This window comes from Epinephelus lanceolatus, chromosome 20 (genome assembly GCF_041903045.1).
Source record: "Epinephelus lanceolatus isolate andai-2023 chromosome 20, ASM4190304v1, whole genome shotgun sequence".
Classification (NCBI taxonomy): Eukaryota; Metazoa; Chordata; class Actinopteri; order Perciformes; family Serranidae; genus Epinephelus; species Epinephelus lanceolatus.
Genome location: NC_135753.1, coordinates 17,950,054 through 17,964,144, shown reverse-complemented (window position 1 = coordinate 17,964,144; position 14,091 = coordinate 17,950,054). Strand labels below are relative to the sequence as shown.

Here is a 14,091-nt window from a genome sequence, read left to right as displayed (position 1 = left end):
ATAGCTGTCCCTTAGTCACTCGCTCTATGGCAGGAAACGGCACTTCAAAATAAAAGCTGTGTGCCTGAAATTCACAGTACTTAAAAATAAAATTTGTGAGTCACTTGAGGTCCATTCAGAATGGACCCCCGACCCAGTTTTGGACTACGAATCACCACCGCTGGTTTAGAGTAAGTGCAAGTACTCAGATGGAGAGGTAGATGTTAATGTTAGAATGCTATGGCATCTCTTTCTCTATGTCCTTTTCAGAAAAAAAAAATCAAGCACACAGTTTTCAGTAAAGAGCTGACTTTGTTTACCACATATGTTAAAAAAGAAAAAGAGAAAGTGAAACTTTTTCTCTGGTCATCTTGCACCATCAACAACACTTCTCTGGGTCTGGCATTAAGCTGCAGCTGTATTCATTTTGTGCAGAAACAAATCACCACTGCACCCACTTTGTTGGCAGTCGCCGCTCTGTAAAGATAATGGGACAGATGAATTTTAGTGGCCTCGGAAGATAATCAAGGGAATGACTAATTACGGACAAAGCTAGTGAGGTGATTGCTATATATTGATCTGTTTTCATTTGGGAGCCAGACTGGTGTGCTGTCAGACATTCACAGAATATTTGTGCTCTCAGGTTTGGATGTTGATAACTTTTATTACTTTTTTGACCACTGAAAAAGTCAGAAAAATCCATTTAGCATAAAGAACTACTTTAAATGTTCAACATGCAGCCAAGTGAATTATAAAAGTGGTCCTTTATGCAAGAGTTTCCTCTCCGTATTAAGGTTTTCCATAACTTGTGGTGCAGCTCCTGAATTCCCACAGCCAGTGTCTTAATTGGAACAAGCATGTGGTCCAAGTTATCCTTCCTGTGCGAAATGAGTGCAAAGTAAGAAACGAGGGGGAAAAAAAGAAATGTTCCCTCACATGAGAGGTTTCCCAGTCCTCCCTCCTTATTCTCTGGCTACTGCTGAGAAAACTGGAAACACACAACCAACGAAGGGAACGAATGTCTTCTCTAGATTCAGGTTTGGGTTTCTGCCACATCATTAGAAAGGAAGTAATTTACATGGGAGTTCTTCAACATTCACATCCATTCATTAACCCTTTGTTCAGTTTTAGGTCCTCGAGGCCCCAGCCCCTCTTAACAGCTCACAAAAACAAACTGTTGCGCTAAATTAAACTAAATGTTTCATTTGCTTATAAACATGACTTTCAACAGATGATGTGCATTTTCATTTAGCAAACAAAAGTGATATTAAATATCAGCCCAGCCACCAAAATAAAGTATTGGCATTGTACGTTTCTATAAACCATGGATATGTTTTGTTGTTTGTATGTTTTGTATCATTTCAGTTCAGATTACGTGCATATTTTTATCAAGAGGAAGTGATTGTGGATGGCATGACACCTAGCAGACACAATAGCAGAACGCAGCAGACTGCTTTCTTAGAGCAAAAAACAACAAATGCAACATGTGGGGACATTTCCAGCCGTGTTTTTGACAACAAAACCAGGTACTTTCAAAGACATATTGCAACATTTAGAGCTTTGTTTGCGGCAACAAAACACATTGAGACATTTCCACTCTTGTTTGTGACAACAAAATTGGGTAATTTTAACAACATGTTAGGACATTTTTTAGCCGTGTTTTGATGACAAAACCAGGTACTGTTTAACGATGCATTGGGACATTTACAGCTGTGTTTGTGGCGACAGAACCGGGTATTTTTTTAATGACATGTTTCCAGTCCATTTCCAGTCCTTTGTGTGGCAACAAACGTGGGTATTGTTAATGACATGTCAGGACTTTGCCAGTCGTGTTTGTGGAGACAAAACCAGTCGATACATTGGGACATTTCCGGTCTTGCTTGTGTTAACAGAACTGGGTATTTTTATCGACACACTGTGACATTTACAGCTTTGTTTGTGGCGACAAAACCAGGTATTTTGTAACAGCATATTGGGACATTTCCAATCATGTTTGTGGCACAAAAACTCTGTATTTTTAATGACATGACGGGACATTTCCAGTCTTGCTTGTGGCAATAAATTGAGTATATTTTAACAACACATTGCGACATTTCCAGTCTTGCTTGTGATGACAAAACTGGATATTTTTTAATGACACAAGGGGACATTTCCAGTTGTGATATGTGATGACAAAACAGGATTTTTTCTAACGGCATCTCAGGACATTTCTAGTCATGTACGTGATTACAAAACTGTTTTTTTAGACATGTCGAGACATTTTCAGCTGTCTGCATATTTTAAACCAAAGGTGGTTTTTGTGCCTAATCCTAACCACTTTAACCACAGCACTGTCACAACATGAAACATTAAGTTTCAACATATCCCCTACATAACATGGAAACGTTCAGATTTGCAGAAACGTACATTGTCAGCATTAATTCTGGCAAGGGTTTGCAAATATAACATATAAAACATGAGATATTTCTTTACTTGGTGTAATAACAAGGCTTTTTGCTCATTTACCTAATTTGTGGAAAAAGGAAATGGTTACAACTTCAATAGTGTTCTACTTATTTAGTTTTAATAAGATGAAATTAAAATATTGAAAGGAAAAAAAGGGTTGATTTTGCAATTATTATTATTTTGTCATATACAGCAGTGGGGTCTGTGGGAAGTAAAGCCAATAGTCAACAGAAAAAGGGTTAATATATATCTTGCACCTGAAGAGGGCGCCCTCACAGTCCAATTACCTGTCTGTGCAGTAAAGGTGAGAGGGGAGACATTAATATACTGTTGCAGAAAATATATAGGGACACTCAAAGAGGGAGATAACAAGTAAAATAACATAAATTAACTGAAATTATAACAAGAACTGGACTCCTAAACTGACTATTTACAACCTAACCTCTTGTATTTCCTGTGATAATGATCTCATGCTCAATACAAACACAAAGCCCTCTGAGGAATGAGTCCAGCATGTTGAACATCTTTTGTCTGCTGGCAAACAGGAGGCCTACAGCAGCAGCTCCTCGAGCTCCAAACGCATCTCTCCACATCACTCAAAAGCCGCTTGTCAGACACGGCGCAGATCATATCCCAGGGCAAAATCCTCACTGTCTCCCCGGCAGCTGGAGAAACGCTTTGTGTGTTCGTCTCCTCCGCTTCTTCTCCTGCACACACATGAGCATCAAACAGAAGAAGAAGAAGCCATTGGCTCCGAGGAGCTGATGACGGAGGGAGCGCACTGTCTTCTCCAGGAGCGCGTTAGCCCACAACACACACACACGCTGCTCCTCCTGCCAGTGGGATGAGACCAGTGTGTCGGACTGGGATGAACATTTAAGTGGAGAACTTTTTTTCCTTCCTTCTCCTTCTGCTGTTATTATTTTTTGTTTGTTTTGGAGGTGGAGACCTGTTAGGACGAGCGCGTTTACACTCTCCAGACGCGCGCAGTGTGGCACACGCTGGAACAAAAAGCAGCACAGTGCAGCGAGTGCAGCGCAGGCAGGTTTCCGTTTTAAAAGCAGCAGGAGAGGCAGGAGAGTTACTGAGTCCGCCGGGAAGCGGTGTCGGTGCACGGGGGAAGACGGAGACCTCTAAAAACGACATATTGAGAAGAAATCAGCGGCGGAACTTGGATATGGCGGGTGTGAAGACGTTCGACCTTCTCGTTGGACTTGTTTTAGTTTTGCGGTGTGTTGTGGATGCCCGAGCCGAGATCCCAGCCAGTGACGGTAAGGACCAGCACCTCAAACATTCACCAGACCTGAGTACAGGTCCGCTTCTTAATGCACAAGTCAAAGACGTCTGCGAAACATGCACACAGCTATCAGACACAGGTGGAGTTTGCGTTGCTTTTGCATGAGAGCGACTTTGTTTTATGCACTGATTGCATCCTTTGTAGTTGCATTTATCACATCTAAATGTGTGTGTGCAAGAAACAGAGGAGACAGACACCCCGAAGGCTGTTTCTCTTCCATTATCTTATTTTTAGGTACAGAGGAGGACATCATGACCTACTAACTTCATTTTTTTCTGTCTAGATCAAAGACTTTTGATTTATTCTAATTATCATTTTCACAACTACTATATGTTTGAGTTAATTGCCTTTCTTTTCATCTTTGCACATGCATTCTCCCTCAGGCTCAGCTGATTGTTGCTGTATGTTGTAGTAATAAGTCAAAGCAATGAGTGCAGGGCATATGGAAATCTCAAACTGCCTCTGAAAATATTTCTTATTGTTTCTCCTGGCTTATTTATATGTGAGATTTTCCTCTCTGGTTCGATCTGGAGCATCCTTCTAGAACTTTTTGCCTCGCAGATTTCAGATCAGTAATCACTGCATAGTGCAGGTGCTTTCTCTGTAGAAGTCCTGATGAGGAAACCTGCACTCTGTCCATCTTGATGTGCTTGATTATAAGACACAGGAGAAGTCCAGTGTGAACAATATCTCTACTGTAAAGCCACAGAGTGTGCACCTAAAGTCCACTAATCTCAAATCTAGTCCATGACACACACACACACACACACCCACACACAGCTCAGCCCTCTGACAGACGGTGGAATAAGTTCATGCCAGCGCTGTTCCTGTTCACATAGGCGAGCTCTTGTTTCCCAGGGCTTTTATTGCTGGCAGCGGATTTTCATCACGTATCAGATAGTGGTATGAGAAATGTTCGGCTGCTGACAGTGACTGTAAATTAAACCCGTGTGTGTGTGTGTGAGCAGACCACAGAGTTACTGGAATGTATGGCTCTGTTTGGGAGAGATGCTATCGGCCGCATGTGGCCATTCGCACACACTTTTTTTAGTTTCACACAGTCGTACTCAGTCCTGTTTATGAATTCAATCAATCTGCTGGGCTGCTGCTGCTGCTGCTGCTGCATTCTGGCTCATTTCACATCAGCGCTTTAGTGGAAAACAACGGCTTGTGTGTGTTTGTTGTGGGAAAACTGAATCAGAATCAGAATGAGGCTTGTTTTTAGAGGTTGCCAAATGAGGAAAACTCCTCAAAACACCAACATGCACAAACAAACAGGGCATTTTCCTCTCAGAGTGCTCCATCGCTCCATCTCCTGCTTGAGCTGAACACATTTAGTATGTAGGACAGTATTTTTAGATATCTGGGCGAGGTGCTTCCCTTGTCATACACTGACCTCCACTCTGCTGTAGGAGCAGCCCCCCTGTGCTTCCTTAGATAGGTTTAATAGAGCACAGGTGGACTCCTCCACTTTCTGGAAGTAAAATAATAATGCACCATTCACTACCAGAAAAGACTCACAGAAAGTGTCTCAGCAGCTCCAGCAGAGGCTGAAATGTGAAAAGACTGGTTGCACACTTAGACGAGCTGTGAAGCACATCTGGGTGAAATTACACAACATCCTGTGAGCTCGGTGCATCGTTTTTCTTTTTTATAAGCTCTCAGTCTGGGGCTCTGTGATGCTCACTGGGTGATACATTTACCAGTGGCGCACTCACAAAATTGGGGCTGATTTGGGGGTAATTTGCACCCCGGTGCTTCTCTCGGAGTGGAAAAAGAGATGTTCCACTAGACTCTGGAGTGTGTCTGCATGTGTGATAGGAGAATGAAAGAGCGAGAGAGCGTGAGAGGGAGAAAGTCTTGCCTCTTGTAATGATGCGGTCTGATTTAAAAGCCTGCGCTGAGGGCTGTTAATGTGCTAAGATTGTGGTTGTGTGTGGAATTTCATTCGCTGTGGATGCTCGCAGTTGTGTTTCTTTGGTCTGTAGAGAGTTAACCATGCTCGCAGGCAGCGATATGGTCTCTGGCTCCCTCATACATCATACTGCCAGCAGGCACCTCTGCAATCATACAAACACACTCACATAAGAGTGTGAGCTGCAGAGAAACATGCAGAGCAGCTATCAAAGAGTTTGACCTTCATGACAATGGTTCTGAGAGCCGGTATACTTTTAGATCCAGTTTCAAGTCATTTGGACCCCTCAGCCAACAAGTCCCTGATTGAATCTTTTATTAACAGTCACTCCTTAAGTTATTCCCAATTGCCTCTCTCTGACACTACAGGTGTCTGCAAAGGAACTTATGACGTATGTGAATATGTGATGTCTCAGTTTGTTTCCATCCACTTGTTTTTAAGCACATTTTCAATTAATGCTGGTAAGTTGAAATATCAGAAATATGTTTTAATGCTTGGCTGAGGTGGAAAAGTTGGTTTATCAATAAAAAATCTGATATGTGTGGAGCGATGAGGAGACTGTAATGTTAAAGGCATCACAACTATTTTTTAATTTTCACTCACCCTTGTTATTCATTTAAAAAAACGGATAAAAACATTGCAACATGAATCGCAGTTTTTTTAGAAGGACTTCATGAAATCAGGCATTTCAGGTTGCAATAGTCCCAAAATCATCCTGTGAAATCCTGGAGGGACTAGGAAGCACTCTGTGCGCTGGTGCCCCACTGCATACAGCTCTTTATTTTTTTGCCTATGCCCCTCAGACAGCCTGAGTCCGCCACTTTAATGTTAGTGTGCGTAAATGTCACAGAGCAGTGACAACATATGTGGTGAAATCCCTGCAATGTTTCCATGCAGTAGATTCCCTTGTGGTTAAGGTACAATACTGTACATAGACAATACATATCTTAAAGGTTACCTTACTGATGCCTTCATAAAACAATTAAATAAGGAATTTTATAGGATTCAGATTTGATATCATCCCCTTTCATGACAAATGCTGTCAAGTTGCTGTCTTTTCTTTATCATGCTTAAGGGATGATTCCCGACATAAACTGTCTGCAGAGAACAAAATGGGAGGTCTGGCTCAGTCTACTTTAGTGAAGAGATTGTAAGCCCTCTTGGAATCTGCCCTTCCTCCCCCCGTCTTTCTGACATTGCACATTTCAGAACAGACAGAATGAGCTAGCCTCTTTATTGGCCCTCTGAATGACCTGCTGAAAGGATCTGCCATGAATGGATGACGGGGGCGGGGTGGGTATGAGGGGGTGAGAGACAAGGAGGGGCGGCGACGGCGGCGGCTGGGGTTTATGTGCAGCCCTGTATGCAGCCACAGTGGGCCGTGCCATACATCGCAGAGGCTGGGAGGCAGGGAGGCAGGGTCGTCCCCCTGTACCAGCATGCAACAGCAGCACCAGGCTCCTGCATTAGTCACGCCTGGCCTTCGTCGCTGAGCTCCTGCCCCCTTTTTAACTGGGAAGAAGCTCAGCCTGATGGCTTGAGAGGGCCGGAGCAGCACACAGAGTTCAATAGGCTCAGAGACAAAGAGCAAAGAGGCCACTAGTTAATGAAACCCAGCGCTGTTAAGCTCCTCTTTAGCTTTTTCTCTTTGTCTTTCATGTGGTTCAAAAGCTCCTTCACTTCCAATTGTTGCAGAGCTCCTCCAGAGTTATCAGTGATCACTCCCTGGCATTTTCTACTCTGTGTGATTTATTTAGTTTGTTCAGAGCAGCAAAATTGTAGATCTTGTCTGTCAAGCAAGTTTGAAAAGGTCAAAGGCAAGAGCCGCCTGCCTCGTTTCGAAGTGTTACAGATCTGAACGTCAGCGGTTCAGCGAGAGATGACAAGCATTTTCCATTCATGATAAACATCCCCTATCCACAGATGATTGCAAAGCTGCCAGTACTGCAGCATCATCCTGTTGACTCTGCTAAGGGATGCTGCCATGAAAGCGATGCTAGATCATCAGCTGAGGGGTGAAATGAGTGAAATGGTTTTCATTTAGGTGGGAGGAGTTGGTATTTCTTTTGCCTGAAGGGGGAATTTTGGGGGGGATAACGAGGAGAAGGAGGAGGCTTTGAAAATTTCCCCTCTTTGCTGAGCAGCCTCACAGCGCAGGATAAAAGAATTACAGCTGCATAATAAAAAATATTACACTGTAAAGTATAGTGAGTAATGATTAACAGCATATTTTATTAGGATAAATAAATGGTAGGAATATGAAAGGAAAACCCCTCCCTTGGTGGAGATCCAGGAGGGATTTTGTGATGCTGGTGTACAGTATCTACTTAATTTTGCCTGCCTCATTTGCTTCTGCATCTGTTAGTTATTTCCTGTTACAATCAATCAGCATCAGTATGTCAAACATACTTGAACACAGGGCTGCGTACAAATTTGTGTTTTCTTTCTGTGGTTTTGTTTTGTTTGTTTATTTGCACTGCAGGGGTCCTCGGATAAATGGGGAATAGTTTATTTCATTGTTAATTCACGACAGAAGTGAGCCCACTGTGAGTAAGAGTCACAAGACTGAGCTGATCACAGGTTTCACTTCCTTCACGGTAATCTCCACAACTGTAGTTGACAGCGGTAGAATTCTGGTCTTGATCATATCTAACAACCGAAATCTTTTCAGATGGAGGTCCCTAAAGCAAAATCTTTATACTGGAGGAAAAAAAAAACAATTGCATGTTCCTTGGCAGAATTCAGGGGTAATTTTCCATAAAGCAATGCAAGTGCACCTGACAGCTGGTGTGTCAAGAATCCAGCAAGTCCTGTTGGAGCTACTGTTGGTAAAAACATTACTCATCGTTTTTCCAATTTGAGTTTAAAAGAAGTGGAAATGCCAAGAAAAAAACAACAAAAAATAAACCTAAAATATGGTGGAAAAAAGGTTTTTACATGTTTTGGTTTGAGGTGGGAAGTTGATGTATCAATAAAACATGTGACAAAGTGCAATAGACACAGACTTTGTGAATAAATTATTACGTACATGAAGTACACCTAGAGGGCAGTGGCCCTTGGCGTCGGATTCGGATGCACAATGCACCCTTTGATGTCCGAACAAGATGCACAGGGCTTTCAGCCAACTCCAATGGAAACCCATCCATGTCGTCATTATATGTTTAGAGCAACGAACGTAGTATAAAGAGCGCGGAAGTCTGCTTGGAGCAAGTGGGAGAGGAGGTGGATGGGTCCAACAAGCACAGGTCTTTGACCCACGAGACTGGAGTTGACGTCCCGTATGAACTAAAAGATCTATTTTGTCACGTCAGTCGTTAGTCTTGTGTGTCGAATGACATGACTCATGCCAACCACAATCTTTTCCTAATCCTAAGTAGTTTTGTTTCCCAAACCTCACCGCCAACCCCTTGTGTCAAGATACAACACAGATGGCTGGGCAGAAGCTGCTGCCAAAACATCAAAATATGACGAGAAAGGCTGAGATCATGTTGGTGACTTCAACATCCACCGAAACTTGGATGTGAAATGTGCTTGTCTTTCAGACGATTTTCAAGAAATTCCATTCAAATTTGCAAACTTTCCTATGAGCAAGAACAGGAGGAAAACTCGTTTCCAAAAAAAGGCATAAATAATCCAAGTGATGGTTTGAAAAATATAGGGTAGACCCTCTACACCCTGAGGAAGGGGCAAGTCAATACGTGTTGGTACATTTTTAATGTTTCTAGCCTGTTGAAATAAAGGCCTTTTATGTTTTTCAACCCATCTTGAGGGTCTGGACCTGGATTATTTATGCCTTTTTTCGGCAGTAAGTTTTCCTCTCCTTTTTTTTGAGGCATTCCTTTCCATGAGCACTGTTGGTTTGAGGGACACCAGTAGCTCTACTGCTACCTTTTTCTTTCCTATGAGCAATTAACTGTGTCTCTGATTTCTTTCAGTATGTAGAACATGGGTGAGGAGCCAACACCAAAATCCGACATATAATTTCTCCTCTCTTTAGGTTCAGTTTCTCCTATTAAACTGGAGGGAAATATCAGTGTATGTGGCAGTTATCCATTGGAAAAAAGTGCATTTTGAGGGTGGATTTTTCCTTTGAAGTCATCTAATGTGGCCCATGTTAACACCAGTCACATGCACAATCTGTCTTTCCTCTTTGTCTTGTCTCGCCTGCATGCTGAGGACTGCCGCACGGTTAAATTATGGGTAAAAATCTCGTCCAAGTTTCATGCATGGCCTTTGAGTATCTCATTAGATCGCAGCAGGCCTACATTCGACAGTTAAACCCTGGCACCTATAAGCTTGGCGCACACCAGTGAGTACCTGGTATTTGACAACAGTAACCTAAAGTTCACAGTGCTGAATTTTATGGGTAACATTGTATAAAATGGCTGGCTGGTTGGCACTCAGCTGTGTGGCCTATAACAGGGTCCCTGTTGGCTAAAGCCTGCTAAAACATCTTGAAGACGTAATGATGTGAAACACAGATGGGCTGATTTCATGCTTCATACACTGCAAACCTGTTGGAGTGGAGTTTTCTGTGTCTAATCAAAGGGCGAGAAACATACTTGCAGGTGTTACAGACAACTATAAATATGTCCTGTCAAATTATTTAAGAAAACAGGCAGCGATTTTGATTTTTTTTTTTCTTCTATCTGGGTCGTTTTTCAGCACACAAACCCCCGCAGGTGCCCATATTGTAGCTGTGCATCATAACACAAACCAGCTTCCTCAAATGTGAAAATTACGTATGGTGCCTGCCTCTTTTTTCATGCATCGCCTGCACCGAAATGATGAAAAGAATTCAAAGATTTGATGCGCACGCTGAAAAAAAGTTGAAAGAGGCGGCTCTGCAAAGGGGAACAAAGTGTTACATGCATGGCTATCATGAAGGAGGAGAGAGCGTGGTGTTTCAGGCCGCAGAGTCATGCTGAAAGAAGATAAGGTGCCAGAGGAGCCTGTCACCCCACCCTGAAGCAGGCTTCATATCCTGAGCCCAGCAGGAGCGCTAGCTTGGCTTTGTCCCACAAAAGCAAGTGTCACTCACAGGGTTTACGGCATGCTGCTACATGCCTTCGCCTATATGTGCAACTGTGTGTGAAAGTTTTCTCTCTCACACTCGGTATCTGTGGCTGTCAGTTCCCATGCACTCTCTCTCACTACTGTTTTCTTGCTTATACTTTGTGAAATCAGACAGCAGCGAGTCAAGTAGATGGCTGAGTTTCAAACCTCAGTACTTTTTGATTCCAGATTGAAATTTGGCTCTGAAGGTTTGGTCAGATCCTTTGTCTTGTTTACTTATTCTCCTCTCAGATATGAAGGTCTGGTGGAAACACTTCAGATGTTTGTCTAATTTTGTGAGAAGAAAAATTGGCTTTTACAGGGTTTCTTGCATATTGAGTTATTGAATAAGTATTGTTTTGGCTTTTGTGCTGATATTTAATTTTGAAATGTTGAATTGACCGTTCACTAAACCCCCCCTTGTTTAGTAATGGAAAGCTTTAGATTCACATGCTGGAGCCAAAAGGTGATTTTGGCACACAAGATTGAAAAACAACACATTTTGTGACTTTAGGGGCTCCATACTATTTAAAATCAAAAACACATGATCAAATGTGAAAATTGATTAAATGTAGTGCGTTTGTCAGCTCTGACATTATCTGTATTTGTTAGCATGTCCGGCTAACTAACTTTTGACCTACAATAGTAACCAAGCATTTTTTCCAATGCCTAGAAGCATTTCATGCTACATTGATTTGTTTGGTTAGAGGTTATGAAAAAAAAAAATCCACAGCTCACTTAAAGTGAAGCCAGAAAATCTGTTTCGCCCCCTGGTGGCTGTAGTTCATAAAACCCACCCCCTCCGTGTTAGTGGATTGGAAAAGGGCCAAACTACGCATTTAAGTTCACGTCAAATGAAATTTTTCCCAAAGATGTTGTTCGTCACTTTAGGAAGTTCTTATAATGCAGCTGTATGTTAAAGTGTTCAATTTTCTGACAAGTTTGATTTAAATTAATTATTTGATGCCATAAAAAGGGCATGACATCATGATTGACAGCTGTGTGTCAATCATGATGTCATGCCCTTTTTATGGCATCAAAAAGGGCATAAAAAGGGCATGACATCATGATTGACAGCTGTGTGTCAATCCGTGACCAGTGGCACTACTCACAATTGGGCTGGATGGGTTTATGGGCGGGAACTCGATACCGTGGCTCTACTTCCTGAGCGCTGCTATGTAGACTTTGGCTCCAAATGAAGTCACCAGCACAATACGGCAGCGCTTGTATCTGGGATATATTGGCTTTTCATTGTCCATGTTTATATAGAGTCTATGCTTCAATCTTTTAGCACAACATCATGAATGTTGTCATCAAGGGTACAGATTTAAGAACCCTTTGTAGGTGTCTTGTATTAAAACAAGTCAGCGCGACTGTTACGCCACTATGCTAAACCTGGCTTGTGAAATCTCATCAACTAAGACTAGTAAGCCCGTAACTTGGTGCTTGTCCCTTTGTGTTTCATTAGATGTGAGAAATGTGCCTGGACTTCCCTGGGTGAGTTTGACCTCTCCTATCTGTGGGGGGTTGTGTGGTTGACTCACTGCCAGGCCAAAGCTCTTGCCCCTCACAACCAGCTTGCTCGGACTGGACCACTTTGCTGGACACCCCTCGGGTGACGTTCCATTGGACCAGTCGACCAGCTCGTTCCTTGTCATTGTTCAGAGTAAATGCGTATTTACATGATTTAATCATGGTGGCATGTCGACGCTTTCTCAGTTTCTTTTGTCTTCAGAATGTCTTGCCTCGGGCGTCTCTCTCATGGTGTGCCTACTCTGCACAAAGGCCTCTCCAGCTCTCCCTTCAGGTGCAGCTGATAGAGGCTAATGCGTCAATACTACCAATCCTTAAGTGTGACGTCAGTGCTGACCCTGCCTTCTACCACCTGCCTCAACCACACCCACATCTACAAGATATTCATTAAACTACCAATAAATCTATCATAACAGTGACACATCAAAAAGCCTCAAAATCAGAAGCTGCTTTTGTCTTCCACTGTTTAAAATCAAGGACCCATCGTTTCAAGAAGCTTGACAGGCATAGCAATGGTAATAAAAGAGGGGGCGGGGGCTTAGCGATCAGTTGTGAAATTTTGATTAACAGCCCTACTTACTGTACCTTTGACTGATTCCCTTGTGTTATTTGAGTAGACTGAGTCAGCAAAATGCAAAACATCTTCATTTACTTTACAGATCGATCTTTTTATTGGTCCCTTTATCATGTTAATAGCATGCTCAGTTGAGAAGCCATCAATTATGGTTTTATTACATGCAGTTGTTGCTCCCTCCTTTAAATAAACCTGGTGTAACGTGTTGCCTTTGCCATGATTAGCCTGCTAATGCTGCACACACTTAAGTATGTTCAAACGGTGTTTTGAGCCGTGCCAAGTGAACCCTCGCAGACATTGATGTGTTTTTCTTGCTAGTAGGTCCAACAGCGCTGCCTTTGTTTTGCTGCCCGGAAAATGTCTCCTCGTCCCTCGTCCAGAAGTTTCTTTCTCCTGACCAAACTCATCCTGACAAAGAACAAGCATGCCCCGCAGCAATGGCCTCTTCACAGTGCAACACTTTGACGTGCCAGAGCATTTTTAGGGTGGAAATGAAAAGATTTACAGCCACAAGTGTGTTTCTATGTGAAGGGGCAGAGAATGGATTGTGACTTTGACGACTCCATCAAAGTTGTTTTCTGTTTGCCACCTCGCATCAATAATTCATATGGATGGAACAGATCTTCAGGATGTGTAAACTGGTTATTGCTGCTGTCATTGGCCTTTTTGGTGAACATATTGCTTTGTGTACTTGGAGGCATTTTTTTGTTGGCTTGAACGTTGATGTCTTGAAACATTAAATGTCACAGAAATTGAAATTGACTGATTTGTGGGCCCCACAGCTTCTGTGAATTAAAGTTGGTCATCTGTCAGTGTGTGTGTTGGAAAGAGAGCGGTCAACATTGTTCTGTGACTTGTTTGGGCTAATTCACCCCTCGAATGAGTCATAAAGTCTCAATGCAGTTCTTGTAATACATCTGTAAGGCTTCCTGGTGGGCCTCATCACTTGACCCTTCAGGAATCAGGACTGCCAGAAATGAGAGGATAAAGGACGTTTCCCAGAAGCGAGTAAAGGTTTCTGGAGGTCAGGGTGTTTGTTTGGATCATGCCGTTTTGGACAAGCCTTTCCCAGCTGTCCACCTCCTAACCCGGTGCTGAGCTCATCCCAGAGCTGTAAACATGAGGCCAGTTGGCAGCTCACTCATAAATGGGAGTTGCACTTGCAGCACATTTTCATCCTGTTTACCACTTCTTCTTTTTCTTTTTCTGACTTGATCAAATGTACCCGATTCAACAAAAGTGAGCCATACCAACAAAAAAAAGTCAACAAGTGATTCTGGTAAATGAGGTTCA

At 42.6% G+C, this 14,091-nt stretch overlaps 1 protein-coding gene across 1 annotated transcript in view; it reads left to right on the top strand.

The window, feature by feature from the left end:
- Positions 1-3,419: 3,419 nt before the first annotated feature.
- plxdc2b (plexin domain containing 2b) overlaps positions 3,420-14,091 on the top strand; it is a 144,747-nt gene continuing 134,075 nt past the window's right edge. The window contains exon 1 of the mRNA XM_033639070.2: positions 3,420-3,695. Within this exon, the coding sequence (XP_033494961.2) occupies positions 3,602-3,695 (94 nt within the window). The 5' untranslated portion in view covers positions 3,420-3,601. The remainder of the gene's footprint in view (positions 3,696-14,091) is intronic.